The sequence below is a fragment of the Ahaetulla prasina genome, chromosome 2 (genome assembly GCF_028640845.1).
Source record: "Ahaetulla prasina isolate Xishuangbanna chromosome 2, ASM2864084v1, whole genome shotgun sequence".
NCBI classification, from domain to species: Eukaryota; Metazoa; Chordata; class Lepidosauria; order Squamata; family Colubridae; genus Ahaetulla; species Ahaetulla prasina.
In genome coordinates this window covers 292,751,130-292,765,744 of record NC_080540.1, presented here as the reverse complement: position 1 = coordinate 292,765,744, position 14,615 = coordinate 292,751,130, and the positions used below count along the sequence as shown (strand labels likewise).

General features: G+C 43.5%; 1 protein-coding gene across 3 annotated transcripts in view; it reads left to right on the top strand.

Annotated features, from left to right (window-relative positions):
• The window catches only part of ARK2N (arkadia (RNF111) N-terminal like PKA signaling regulator 2N), a 67,244-nt gene extending 52,890 nt beyond the window's left edge, over positions 1–14,354 (top strand). The window contains exons 4-5 of one of the 3 annotated variants that reach the window (XM_058171202.1): positions 3,083–3,209; positions 8,722–14,354. In XM_058171202.1, coding sequence (XP_058027185.1) covers positions 3,083–3,209; positions 8,722–8,908 — 314 coding nt within the window. In that variant the 3' untranslated portion in view covers positions 8,909–14,354. The remainder of the gene's footprint in view (positions 1–3,082; positions 3,210–8,721) is intronic. The other 2 variants (XM_058171199.1, XM_058171200.1) reach the window with 2 other exon arrangements.
• The last annotated feature ends 261 nt before the right edge of the window (positions 14,355–14,615 follow it).

Here is a 14,615-nt window from a genome sequence, read left to right as displayed (position 1 = left end):
GACAGCCCCATCAATCTGCTCTTCTCTATTGTCTGAAGACTCAGATATAGAAGAAGAAATGATAACACAGTTCTAGGCTTTCTAAACAGAAGGATAGAATCAAGATCACGTGAAGTGTTAATATCACTTTATAATGCCTTGGAAAGGCCACACTTGGAATACTGCATCCAGTTTTGATCGCCACGATGTCAAAAAGAAGTGGAGAATCTAGAAAGAATGCAGAGAAGAGCAACCAAGATGATTAGGGGACTGGAGGCTAAAACATATGAAGAACGGTTGCAGGAATTGGGTATGTCTAGTTTAATAAAAGAAGGACTAGGGGAGACATGATAGCAGTCTTCCAATATTTCAGGGGTTGCCACAAAGAAGAGGGAGTCAACTTATTCTCCAAAGCACCTGAGGGCAAGACAAGAAGCAATGATTGGAAACTAATCAAGGAGAGAAGCAACCTAAAACTAAGGAGAAATTTCCCGACAGTTAGAACAATTAACCAGTGGAACAGCTTGCCTGCAGAAGTTGTGAATGCTCCAACACTGGAAGTTTTTAAGAAGATGTTGGATAACCATTTGTCTGAAATGGTGTAGGGTTTCCTGCCTAAGCAGGGGGTTGGACTAGAAGACCTCCAAGGTCCCCTCCAACTCTTGTTATTTTATTGTCTGAACACAGGTTTAGAGCTTGCATTGATCACTTTCTCAAATAGAAGTACCTTGGTCCTCCCCTGCCATTTTCACTTAATGACTGATGCGCCTTGGGTTTGCGACAGCAACTGGGATTGTTTTGCTAAGAGACACAGTCGCACGATATCACACTTTCGGGCAATTCTGGTCCCAGTTGCCATCGTAACCCGAGAACTATCTGTATTAGATATATTGGCTGCCTTGATAAATATATTAAATCTATTATATTAAATATGATAGACAGTCCTTGACTTAAAACCATCATTGAGCCCCAAAGTTGTTAAGTGAGTTTTGCTTCCATTTTACAATTATTATTATTTTTTGTCACAACGGTTAAGCAAATCACTACAGTTGTTAAGTGAATTGTGTGGTTGTTAAACAAATCTGGCTTCTCCCTGTCAGTTTTGGAAGGTAATTTTCTTTTTGCTTCTTAACTGCCACATATTTTAGCTGAAAAAGTTGGGAGGGGGTTGTTGTTGGAGTGGTAGAAAGTTAGTCATAACATTCCATATTCAAGGTCTTTTGCCTGCGTCTGATGTAGACTACCTGAAGATTGTATCCAATTGAATGTGAAGAGTTGATTGGACAAAGTGATGAACTTGTGGGTGTGGGGCAGGGCTGTGAACTGTCAACTGGGTGTGGAAAACCTGGAAGCTTTCAGTTTCGGGTTTTCCCAGCTGTGCCAACATGACATCTCTAATAAATTGGAACTTTGAGGAACCTCAAGCCTCAGAGCTTTATTTCGTTGGGGGTGTTCCTTGGAACCCTGACATCCCATTGACTTTGCTTGTCGGAAGCCAGTAGGGAAAAATCACAAATGGCAATCACATGATCCCAGGATACTGTGACCGTCATCTATACATGCTGGTTGCCAAGTGCTCAAATTTTGATGGTGTGACCATGGAGATATTGCCCATAAGTTACTTTTTTCATTGTCATTGTCAAGAGTCCTAATGCCACTGTAGTTGAAGTGCAATATTAGACTTAGAGAATAACTTCGTTGTCACTTTGAATGTACACTAATCGCCATACATTAAAATAAAAGTTTCTTTGCATACAGCTCTCAAAGGGTCACCACCTCCAATATATACTACATAAACATGACTAGATAGATAGATACATAGATAGATACATAGATAGATAGATAGATACAAACAAAATTATTGCTGACAAAACTCTGCCCACAGCCTGGTGTTCAATCCTGACATGGTCCAGGGTTGACTCAGCCTTCCATCCTTCCGAGGTCGGTAAAATGAGGACCCAGATTGTTGGGGCCAATATTCAAATAATGCTTCTACAGTGCAAACCGCACGGAGAGTGCTATAAAGCACTGTGGGGCGCTATATAAACCTCAGAGCTATTGGTGTTGCTAATATCCGTTGTAACTGCAAACGGATGGTTGTAAATCTAGGACAACCAGTAGTGGCAGTGTTGATGCAACAATGTGCGTAATACATTGTTGGGATACTTCTTTTGAGTACGAAGATATCGTATGAAGAACAGCTGCAGGATTTGGGTCTGCCTACCCTAAAGAAAAGAAGAATTTGGGGCGACATATGATAGCAGCCTTCCAGTATTTGAGGGGCTGCCACAAAGAAAAAAAGGTGGGGGGGGGACTAATCAAAGAGAGAAGCAACCTGGAATTAAGTAGAAACTTCCTAACGGCAGGGGAAATTAACCAATGGAACAGCTTGCCTTTAGAAATCGTGGGTACTCGATCACTGGGTGCTTTTAGAGCAGGGGTGTCAAACTTGATTTCATTGAGGTCTTTAACCTTGGAGGGCCGTGTGTGTGTGTGTGTGTGTGTGTGTGTGTGGCCAGGGGGGGCATGGCCAGCTCGATGTCACTCATCGAGATTCCCTTTTCGACTGAGACGACCTCGTGCAGCCCTCTGCCAGTGAAAACAGAGCTCGGGGAGGCCGTGCGTGGCCTGCCCAGGCTCCATTTTCGCTGGAGGAGGCATCGCTGGCTGATCTTCACTGTTTCCAGGGCGGGTCCCTAGACAGGATTTATGCCCCCCCGGCCTTGAGTTTGACACTCTTGCTCTAGACCAGGGGTCTGCAAACTTGGCTCTTTTAAGACTTGTGGACTTCAACTCCCAGAGTTCCTCAGCCAGGAGTCTTAAAAGAGCCAAGTTTGCAGACCCCTGGTCTAGACAGTCACTTAACTGAAATGGCATCTGTTCTCCTGCTTGAGCAGGGAGTTGGACTAGAAGACCTCTAAGGTCCCCTCCAGATTCCATTCCATTCCACTCTATGCGGGATTTGCTTTGCACTGTTTTAAAACTAGCCCTGAAGTTTGCCGCTGTGCTATATTGAGTAGGCTCTTTGATTTATCTGAGCGGTGAAGCTGTTCCAGCCGCTGAGTCTTTAGTTGGCTGATGCCTGTTGGTTTCTTTCCCACAGATCATCTGGATGCCGAGTTCCTGGCAAGCAACAAACTTCCCACCAGCCACTCCCAGGTCAATGAAGAAATTAACGTCGCCTCCTCTGATAGCGAAGTGGAGATTGTGGGAGTTCAAGAGCATGCAAGGTGCTTATTAGGTGTCTCCCCCCCCCCATTGCTTCTAGTTTTTCCCCTCTGACTGTCATTAAAAAGCTGAAATAAGGTTTCGAAATGAAGGATGTTCGGCTTTGGGGGGGGTGTTACATTTTCGTTGCCTGCAGATGGCTTTTTCCCCAAGGGTGCTTTTTCAAGAGGCAGCTGGACTTCCTTTGTTTTTCCTTGAAGATGTTTCGCTTCTCACCTAAGAAGCTTCTTCAGTTCTTTTTTTAAAAAAGTTATTTTTTTACAAACATCAAATCAATGCGTGAACAGTGTGGCCCCTGGGTGTCATACATTCTAATACAAATAAAACTAGTAAAATTTAGAATAGAATAGAATAGAATAGAATAGAATAGAATAGAATAGAATAGAATAGAATAGAATAGAATAGAACAGAACAGAACAGAACAGAACAGAACAGAACAGAACAGAACAGAACAAGAAATAATAGAAATAGAATAGAATAGAAATTTAGAATAGAATAGAATAAGAAATAATAGAAATAGGAATAGAATAGAAGAATTGAATTGAATTGAATTGAATTGAATTGAATTTTTTATTGGCCAAGTGTGATTGGACACACAACGAATTTGTCTTTGGTGCATATGCTCTCAGTGTACATAAAAAGACAAGTTATGTTTGTCAAGAATCATAAGGTACAACACTCAATGATAGTCATAGGGTACAAATAAGCAATCAGGAAACAATATCAATATAAATCGTAAGGATACAAGCAACAAAGTTACCGTCATACAGTCATAAGTGGAAGGAGATGGGTGATGGGAACGATGAGAAGATAAATAGTAGTGCAAATTTAGTAATAGTTATTACCTTCAGTCAACTTATATATTTCTAATAATGATACATGATTATAATAAGTTGCAATCTGTCATTATTCAATTTTTCCATGTTCTCTTATTTTTACTTTTATTTTATTATATAAAAGAGTCTACACTAACCTGCCCCCTTCTCTGATTTCTAACTTTAATCATGTCACCTTTTACTAAAAAAAACGAAGAGTCAGAACTGAAGAAACTCCTTGGAGGAGAAGCGAAATGTTTTCAAGGAAAAACAATGAAAGTCCAGTTGCCTCTTGAAAAAAGCTCCTTTGGGGCAACCATGACCTGGATGATTGAGAATCTCCACAGACAAGCCAGATGGCTTGTTCCTTTTCAGATTAATTTCAGATGTAGAAGCAGCATTTATCCAGAAGGTTTTTTTTTTAAAAAACCATGGAATGCCAGGCTTAAGAGTGTACATAAAAAGCGCATGGCAGCTGTGACAAAGCTGCTTAAAACCTCAAAACCATCCAGTCAAAGCAGGGTCACCCTACCAGGAGAGAAGTGCAAGAAGTATAAAAAAAATCTTTTTTTGAAACGGGAACGAAGCATCTTAAGGAGCAGGGGGACACAGAATCCAAGACATAGGGAGAAGTGAGATGAAGGCAGAGAAAACCAATGAGCTGCCAAAAGGAAAGGTGAGCAGCAAGAGTGAAGAACTCTATGAGCACAGGTGCCAAAACAAGCTATTTTTCGGTTAAAGCCAAACTTGCAGAATCGTGTTCCTTCTCCACATAGCATAGGGGTCTCCAAACTGCATCCAGTTTTGGTCACCACGATGTAAAAAAAGATGTTGAGACTATAGAAAAAGTGCAGAGAAGAGCAACAAAGATGATTAGGGGACTGGAGGCTAAAACATATGAAGAATGGTTGCAGGAACTGGGTATGTCTAGTTTAATGAAAAGAAGGACTAGGGGAGACATGATAGCTGTGTTCCAATATCTCAGGGGCTGCCACAAAGAAGAGGGAGTCAGGCTGTTCACCAAAGCACCTGAGGGTAGAACAAGAAGCAATGGGTGGAAACTGATCAAAGAAAGAAGCAACTTAGAACTAAGGAGAAATTTCCTGATAGTTAGAACAATTAATCAGTGGAACAACTTGCCTTCAGAAGTTGTGAATGCTCCAACACTGGAAGTTTTTAAGAAGAGATTAGATAACCATTTGTCTGAAGTGGTGTAGGGTTTCCTGCCTGGGCAGGAGGTTGGACTAGAAGACCTCCAAGGTCCCTTCCAACTCTGTTATTCTATTCTATTCTAAGACTGGTGGACTTGAACTCTCAGAATTCCCTGGCTGGCTGGGGAATTCTGGGAGTTGAAGCCCACAAGTCTTCAAGCTGCCAAGCTTGGAGATGCCCTGCCATAGCAGGTCTTAACCATTAAAGGTTACGCTTGAGTTAGGTTAACTAATTAACTAAGGTTAGCTTTTGGGATTATGTTTTTGTTGCCTGCAGAAGATGCTTTTTCCCAAAGATGCTTTTTTTCAAGAGGCAACTGGACTTCCTGGTTTTTCTTTGAAGACGTTTCGCTTCTCATCCAAGAAGCTTCTTCGGCTCAGACTGGATGGTGGGGAATGGAAGGATTGATATTCCTTGCAGACAGCTGGTCATTTGCATCCTGTTAGAGGATCGTTGACTACAGGAACCAGGAGCACTACTCAGATGACCCTGAGGACATAGAGAAACTTCCAAGTGCTTCAATGACCCTCAAATAGATGGGGGCAGGTGGTTCGGAGAACTGGTAGCAAAAATCCCTGCCACCCCCCCTATGCCCAGCTGAGCCGCGCGATCATCAGAGGTTTTGTTTTTTTTACTTTTAAAAGCATTTTTTCTTTGGCCGAAAAAAATGCTTTTAAAAGTAAAAAAAAAAAAAGCCTCTGATGATCGCATGGCTCAGCTGGGATCATCAGAGGTTTTGTTTTTTTTACTTTTAAAAGCATTTTTTCCTTTGACCGAAAAAAATGCTTTTAAAAAAAGCCTCTGATGATCGTGCGGCTCAGCTGGGATCGTCAGAGGCCTTTAAAACCTCTTTGGCCAAAGAGGTTGTAGAAAAAATTCTTTTAAAAGGCTCCTCTGACGATCCCAGCTGAGTTGCTGATTGTCAGAGGCTTTTCTTTTAAAAGCATTTTTTTTTTGCTTTTAAAAGAAAAAAAAAGCCTCTGACGATCAGGCAACACAGATGAGATCGTCAGAGCTTTTTAAAAGCATTTTTAAACACCCTCTGCAGCCGAAGAGGTTGTAGAAAAAATGCTTTTAAAAGGCTCTGACGATCCCAGGTGAGCCGCGCGATCATCAGAGGCTTTTTTTTTTACTTTAAAAAAATGCTTTTAAAAATAATAATAATAATAATAATAATAATAATTTAATTTTTATACCGCCCTTCTCCCAAAGGACTCAGGGCGGTGAACAGGCAGATAAAATAATACAATACATTTCAATTAAAACACTATTTAAAAAACTTATTCCAAAAGCCTAAATTTAAAATACAATACAAAATATAAAATAAACCCCAATAAAATCCATGTTTAAAAACCCTATTAAGCCAGTCCTGCTCGGAAGAATAGATATGTTTTAAGCTCGCGGCGAAAGGTCCGGAGGTCAGGAAGTTGTCGAAGTCCTGGGGGAAGCTCATTCCAGAGGGTAGGTGTTGTGTCTTGCCCGCCCTCAGAGCAGCCGGGGCCTTCTTACCTGCTCCCGAACACTGAGGAATGTATGCCTCCCGGTCCCAGTCCTGGCTCCATGCCCACACAAACTGCAGAAGAAGGAGAATCTCCCTGCCCCAGCCCTGGCTCCATGCCCAGGCAAACGGAGCAGCTAGACCCCTCCCCCTCCTCCACAGCATGTGAGCCTGAGGAGGGTTTATTCCCAACAGCTGATTGGTGTGACCCTCGCATCAGAAGACTGGATAGGCGGAGGCAACAGAGGAAGGAGGGCAGGCCTTAATGAGTGCTGAGTCATGGAGCCACACCCCATGGCCTATATAAAGGATCTACTTTCTGGCAGTCTCTGAGTCAGGCAAAAGTCGAACTTATCTTGCTGAAGTCACTTACTGGTCTCCTGCCTGCTCTGAGGACTTTGCTAGGACTTTGGGCAGAGCTGCAGAGGCAAGCCTGATTCGGATTTCCCTGACCCAGCTGCCAGCGGAGGAGTGGGACACGACAGTAGGTGCCCCCACAGAGAAGGCTCTCCTTCTAAAAAAAAAAAACCCTCTGATGGATCAGCTGGGCATGGGGGTGGGCAGGGATTTTTGCTACCAGTTCACTGAACCACCCGCCGCCATTGTTACCAGATCAGGTGATCTGGTCCGAACCGGGAGCGTTTCACCCCTGGGCCATAGTATGGCCCACCACTGCTATTGGCTCTTATCATTTTCATATTTCCCTCCCATATGGTTTGACCTGCTCATCCCACCTGCCGCCTTCCCTTTGTGTCTGCCAGCAACGAGACTTTCGGCGATGACAAGTGTCACCCTAGAACATAATGGAGGCTGGTTGACCGATTTCACCAAAATGACCCGTTGATTTTTATCAACTTAGCCAACTTAAAACATTCACCACCTGCTTCCTGCTTGTATTTACAGGCGGACCTCGACTTACAGCCACAACTCAGCCCGAAATTGTGAAGTGAGACATTGGTTAAGCAAGTTTTGCCCCCTTGCACCACCTTCCTTGCCACCGTTGTTAAGTGAATCACAGCAGTCGATGAGTTGGTAACCCAGTTGTTTGAAGTGAATCACAGCAGTCGATGAGTTAGTAACCCAGTTGTTTGAAGTGAATCGGGTTTCCCCGTCGACTTTGCTTGTCCAGAGGTCGCAAAAGGGGATCTCACATGACCTTGGGACACAGCAACGGTCGTAAGTACGAACCGGTTGCCAAGCACCTGAATTTTGATCACGTGACCATTAGGGATGCTGCGGAGCTCATCCCTGAAAAACGGTCATCGGTCACTGTTGGAACTTTGAACTAAATGAACTGTTGTTAAGTCGAGGATTTATTTAATTAGATTTTAGTAGATTTTTAAAGCCACCAGATAAAATAGATGTACCGTATTTTTCGGAGTATAAGACGCACCTTAGTTTTTGGGGAAGAAAATAAGAAAAAAGCTGATTGGCAGGTGGATCGGCCTCCCATAATACCCCCATTCAGCTGTTCCCAGAGGTGAATTTTAGCAACAGCTTCCTTGGTTGTGAGCTCTGTGCCTTGCCTTTTTTTTTTTTTTTGCTTTTTTTTCTGCCTCTGAAAGTCTCCAAAACAGAACTTCCGAAAAAAGCCTCTGAATCTCTGTTTGGAGGCTTTTTTTTCTGAAGCTCTGTTTGGGGGCTTCTTTTCTGAAGCTCTGTTTGGAGGCTTTTTTTATTAAGCTCTGTTTGGGGGTTTCTTTACTGAAGCTTCTTTCAGCTTCTGAAACCTCCGTTTGAGAAGCTGGGCGGGGCTACATTTGGAGTATAAGACGCACCCAGATTTTCACCCTCTTTTGGGGGAAAAAGGTGCATCTAATACTTCGAAAAATACGGTATTTAGTATTTATTTAGTAGGTTTGAAAACCACCCATCTCTCTCCCAGCGGGACTCGGGGCAGCGTGCCTATGATTGAGGCACATTCCGCGTTCACCCAAGGAAACTCACCTGGCATATTCAAGGACGGGTCTCCTTTTGCTTTGATCCCAGATACGTCCATCCTCGTGGAGGCGTGATCCAGACGGTGTCTTCCCGGAAACACGGCTCAGGTCTGCAGTGCCCCCGGCAATCAGAAACATGGACAGGTGTGGCCCCTCCTCCGCAGAATTGGTCTTCGCCCCCCGAAGTGGTAGATCTGACGCTGGACGAGGACAGCCGACGGAAATACTTACTGTAATGCAGTAATTTTTCACTGTGGTTTTTCTTCTTCTTCTTTTATTTTTTTCTTTTCTCTTTTAGTTATTTAGTCCTTTCCCTTTTTTGTGGCACAGACGTTTCTGGATATCTTGCCTTGGTGTCCGAAGCATCTGCTCCGAACGGTTTTTTGTTTTTTTTTGGAAGTCTTTAGACTCGCTTGGGAAAATTTCCTCCTCAGCCTCTTTCCCCCCCACTTCCTTTCCTCCTGCCTTTAGAACTGCAAGGTCACTTCAGACATCTCTTTCTTTGATTGACACTTTTGCTTAAAACAAAGGGAGCTTCCCGTCGGCGGAAAGCGTAGCACACTGAACTTCAGAGACAAGCTTCCACAGTTTTCTTGTTTGTTTGTTTGTTTTTTTAAACTCTTGTGTCTTTCGGTCGGAGTGCTGGCGGATGGGAGCCACGATACCTTCTCGGTCCCACCCTGGAGAGAGAGCTACGCCAGTTGCTTTGAATTCACCACGAAAGTAAGGACGTTGCTGGTTTCCTTCCCTTCGTCTCTGGCAGCGTTAGAAGCATTAAAAGACACCGCTGGCCCAACAGGCTCCCGGTTCTGAGTATCCTCATTGTAGCGTCATTGTAACGTCACAAGCAGCGAGTCAGGACCAGGGGCCTCCAAGTGGCCAACGGATTCCATCTCGTAGAAGGAGCAAGGCTCAGTCCCAAAAGACCAACAGCCTCCCGTTCGTTTTCAAATTCAGGAGTGAATTTTCAGCTGCACTCAGATTTGAGTTTTATAGAGTAGTAGTGCATTTTCTTATTATTTTTCCCCCTTCCCCTATACTACTGTGTTCCTATTGGTCACTTGGCTTGGCTTGTTATAGCCTTTTTTTTTGGTCTTTCTTTTTGAAAAGGACTAGCACAAGGAACAAAAGCAAGCTTCTCCTTTCTGGTCATCTGTATTTTACAGAGGTAGCTTGAGGATTGTAGCTGTAATCCCGTATCTATGGGATTATAGTCGCATGATTGTAGGGCAGAAGTCTCCAAACTCGGAAGTATAAAACATGTGGACTTCAACGCCCAGAATTCCCCAGTCAGCCTGGCTAGCTGAAGAATTCTGGGAGTTGAAGTCCACAAGTCTTAAACTGGTCAAGTTTGGAGACCCCCTGTTGTAGGGGGTGAGAACTAGAGGCTACCTTCACACACAAAAAAGGTTGAAACAAGCCATTAAAAAGTCAACCCGCTTCAAGTTCTGCTCTTTGCTGAGAAACCTTAAGAGGGATTTGGGGGAATGCTGAGCAGAGCCATTTTCTGACATTTTTTTTTCTCTTCCATGCGACTGGAAGAGGCTCGGCTCTGCTCCTTCTGAGGGTAGCTCTCTGTAAATTGGGAACTGAGGAGAAAAACGGAGAAGACTCCGATCTCTGCACATCGGAATAAAATTAAGGTGTGAGTTGGTATGGCACCCACGCAGGAAACAGGCTGCTTTGCCTGTCTTAATTTGAATGTTTTCTGAGAAAAGTTTTGCTGTTAACCCAAATAAGATAACGAGAGGAAGGCCGGGGAGTCTTCGTTCCAACACCTTTTCCACTTATCTGTATCAGTTAGCTTTTATAAAGCGTTAACACGAAAACTGGGCGCTTTAATTTTACTCCAGTCGCTTCGATTCTCGGATCTCCTTCTGAGTTTTGTTTTTTTTCCCCCCCAACTGAGCTGGGTTTCACCACCGAATTGAGAACGATGCTGCTGCTGCTTGCTTGTAAGAACGTCTCCTGGGCCTTAGGCTAAGATGTCTTCTGCAGAGACGCTGCTGAGGGCATCCTTATTGCCTCAAAGTGAGGGGGAGATAATGGCGGCACTTATTCTGTGCCTAAGGGCTGGTGTCGTTGGGCCAGCTGGCCTCAAACACTCCCCCCCAGAGTGTCAGGAAACAGTGGTACAGGCGTATCACGTCTTTGGCCCCTCAGACTCCTTGAATTCTCCTGGTCGCTTTGCACGCATGACCAAGAGATTTGGGGCACGGTTCCACTTGAACGTGAAGCGTCCTCAGAAACTGGCCTTCTCGGTGGGGAGCAAATGGTGGTCAGCAGACCAAACCTTTGCATCTACTGGGGATAGTAAGTAGTTTAAAGCAGGGGTCTCCAACCTTGGCAACTTTAAGACTTGTGACTTCAATTCCCAGAGTTCCTCAGCCAGCAAAGCTCCCAGAGTTCTTCAACCAGCAAAGCAAAGCTGGCTGAGGAACTCGGGGATTTGAAGTCCGCAAGTCTTAAAAGTTGCCAAGGTTGGAGACCCCTTCTTCAAAGGAATATTTCTCTCTTCCTGCATCCACCCCTTTAGAAAGGCGAGGTTCACAAATCAGGCAGAATTTCCTTGCGAGCTTAGTTGGGTTTATTAAAAAAAAAAATTGTGAGAGAAACAACCCTCCATTTGGTCAGGTTTTTTTAAAAAAAACTAAAAATAAAAAGAAGACCATGGAACATCCTGTCCTTTGCTGCATTCAGAAGCATGAGCTAAAACATGCACATCCCCACCCCACCCCCAGGTCGATCCAGTCCTTCAAATGTCACGAGCCCGTTTCGTTAAAAAAAAAAAAAATCTGTTGGCTTGTGTTAGACTCGGTGGAGCCAGACGGTTGGGTTGAAAGCTGTCGGATGTAGGAATTCAGAGGGATTCATCCCTCTTTAAAAAGGACAAACAAACCAACAGCCCGTGGTGAGATTTTAACAGCTAGGGGACTCTTAACCAGGGAAGAAACAGGTCGCAGTCTTCTTGGTTGGTTTGGAGGCCTCTTTGAACGGCCCAGCTTCTGATCTGGAGTTGGTACCTTTGTGCCTCAACAACCCTGACGGAGCGATAGCGGATCTGAGCAGAAACGGCGTTCCTTGGAACCGCACCCGCTGTGCTAACCATACCCAAGCACACATAGGCACACTCAGAAAGGCCAGGCTCCTTGTGGGACACTCCCCTCCTGACACCAGAACCCCACTCACCTAAAGTTGATTTCAGGATGTGAAATTACCGTATTTTTCACAGTATAAGACGCACCTCCCCCCTCTTAAAAGTAGGTGAAAATTTATCCTGTTTCCCTAAAAATAAGACATCCCCTGATAATAAGCCCAATCGGGCTTTTGAGCGTATGCGCTAAAATAAGCCCCCCCCAAATAAGCCCTCCCCAAAAATATTTAAACGCATGTGCAGCTGGCCCCCGCCATTTCCTCTGGTTAGGGTTAGTGAGACTGAGCTAGAAATCAGGCAAGAGGAGCCCTGTCTCGCTCCACACACCCCAAAATAATAAGACCTCCCCGAAAATAAGACCAATCGCTTATTTTGCTGTTCAAAAAAATATAAGACAGGGTCTTATTTTTGGAGAAACACGGTGGGTGCGTCTTGTAGACCGAATACGGCCGTTTTTGGGCTCCCAAGCCCTCCACATGTCGCATTTTCTCCCTCCCAGGCCCCCAGAAGCATTCTGCTTCTGCAAAAACGGGCATGTTTTTGGTGAAAACGCACCTGTTTTTGGCAAAAATGGGCTGTGCGGAGCACTGCAGAGTGCTTCGGGGGCCTGGGAGGGAGAAAATCTGACACGCGGAGGCCAAAAACTATTTTCCCTTGTTTTCCTGCTATAAATTTAGGTGCGTCTTATACTCTGAAAAATACGGTAAGTCCTAACCGATTTGGGAAAGAATTGCAACCCTGCATCTCTTGATGTAAGGAAGGCTCTCTTCTTTCTCTTCTTTCCCTTAAGCGGGCATTGACACCTTGTGAAACGTGAGTCTTCTTTCTTACAGGGCGGGGGGAGAGAGCGGCTTAGGGATGGCAGCAAGCAGCTGTCCAGATGTTGCCCAAATACACAACTCGCACAACTAGCATAACATCCGAAAGACTCATCGTTGCACATCCCCATCCTTCCATCTTCTGGTTCTTGTGGCAACTGGCTGTGTGTCTGGATCAGGTTCTTCCAAGCCAAAGAACCACCTCCTCTCTCTCTCTCTCTCTGTCTCTCTCTCTCTCTCTCTCTGTCTCTCTCGGGGTGGTTGCCCTCTCTCACCAGGAGGCCATCCCATAATTTCCACATGGGAACATCAGACCGAGGTCACTGGTCACTCCCTAGCATAAGCGTGAGGCGCGCATAAAGTAGCAGTGAGTGTAACGGGGCCGTAACAGAGCTCTGGGATCTTCCGAAGGGAAGGCCACCTCCGTGGAGCAGAGGGGAAGGTCCACAGAACTGCAATTGTGTCCCCTTGCACACTTTCAATTTTCCCACTCAAAACGGTGACACCATGAAGCTATCCTAGGGGAAGCAGATCCGATGGGAGCGTCTGAAAACTTAGGAGCAGGTGAAATCTGGCTTTTAGAGCAGCTTTGTGCTACTTTTTCCCACCCAAAGTCCAGAAAAAGTGGAGAATTTTATTCGGTTTTCTTTTTTTTTCTTTTTCTTTCTTTCTTTTTTTTCTAGTAAGGAAAGCTATAGTTCTAACTGATCTACTGATTGAATAAATCCAGTATTTAGTCTCTTCATGTTGTTGGCCAGTATCAGAAGCATCTGGGAAAGCGTCCTGGTGGATTTACCCTTTAAAATGAAGAGGGGGTGAGGGGCGGGAGAAAAAAGCTATTTTTTAGTTTGTATTTGCTGTGACTTCCATGTATATATAAAAAACTGACTGCATTCTAACCAAACTTCTTCCAATTGTGCACTGTGTTTGTTCTAAAGGAATCATGAGGTTTGTTTTTTTTAGCTTGGTAACCAAGGTTGTTTTTTTTTCCCCTCTCATTTTTTTTTTAAATTAAAAACACTACGTTTTTCCTCTCTCTCTTGAAGGACTTTAAAAAGCAATCTTTTTTTTTTAAAGGACGAGGAAGAAAGAAAAAAAAATACAATCACTGGATAGCTTAAAGGTTTTGGAGTTTGGTGTTTGTTTGTTTGTTGTTGGGGTTTTTTTTGGGGGGGGGCTATTTTTGTTGTATTTTATTTTGACAGAGCGACAGCCTGTCTCGATTTGTCTTTTGCTCCATTGAAAAGTGAGATTGTAGCCATTGTATGGTTAAGAATCGATGCACTTGATATACTTTTTTTTTTTTTTTTTTAGCACAGGCTTGGCAAACGTGCCCACTTCGGGTTGGCCATCATATTGAACCTTTAGTAAAGTTGGCATTTTCGGCTGCAGCAAAAAATAAAATAAAAAAAATTTCACTGATTTTGCTATAAGCATTTGGCACGCTGCAACACCAGGCGGTCGGGCTTCTAATTTTCTTGACAGGTCTGGTTTTAACAGCTTTGTTCACATCTTCCACAAGGAAGATTTTAATTTTTTTCCTTTGGGGGGGAGAGGGAGGGAAAGTTAGAATTTGTTTGTATAACTGCTGAGTTTAAAAAGTCAAAAACACACGCAAAGAAGTTCTTTTTAACACACATTCTTCTCTCCATGTAATATTTAATGGTCTGGAGGGGAAAAATAGAGCGATACTGAATGACTATATTATATATATATATATATATATATATATATATATATATATATATATATATATATATATATATATATATATATATATATATATGTGTGCTATGTGCATATATATGTATATATATATGTGCAGGATGAGATTTTCTGGGTTTTTTGTTTTTTTGTTTTGTTTTTGAAATGAGTCTGTAGCATAAAGTTTAAAATATTTTAAAGGAAAATAATAAAATAGAGTGAATTATTTAAACAATACCTTGCTTTGTAGCCTGTGAGGGTTTTTGC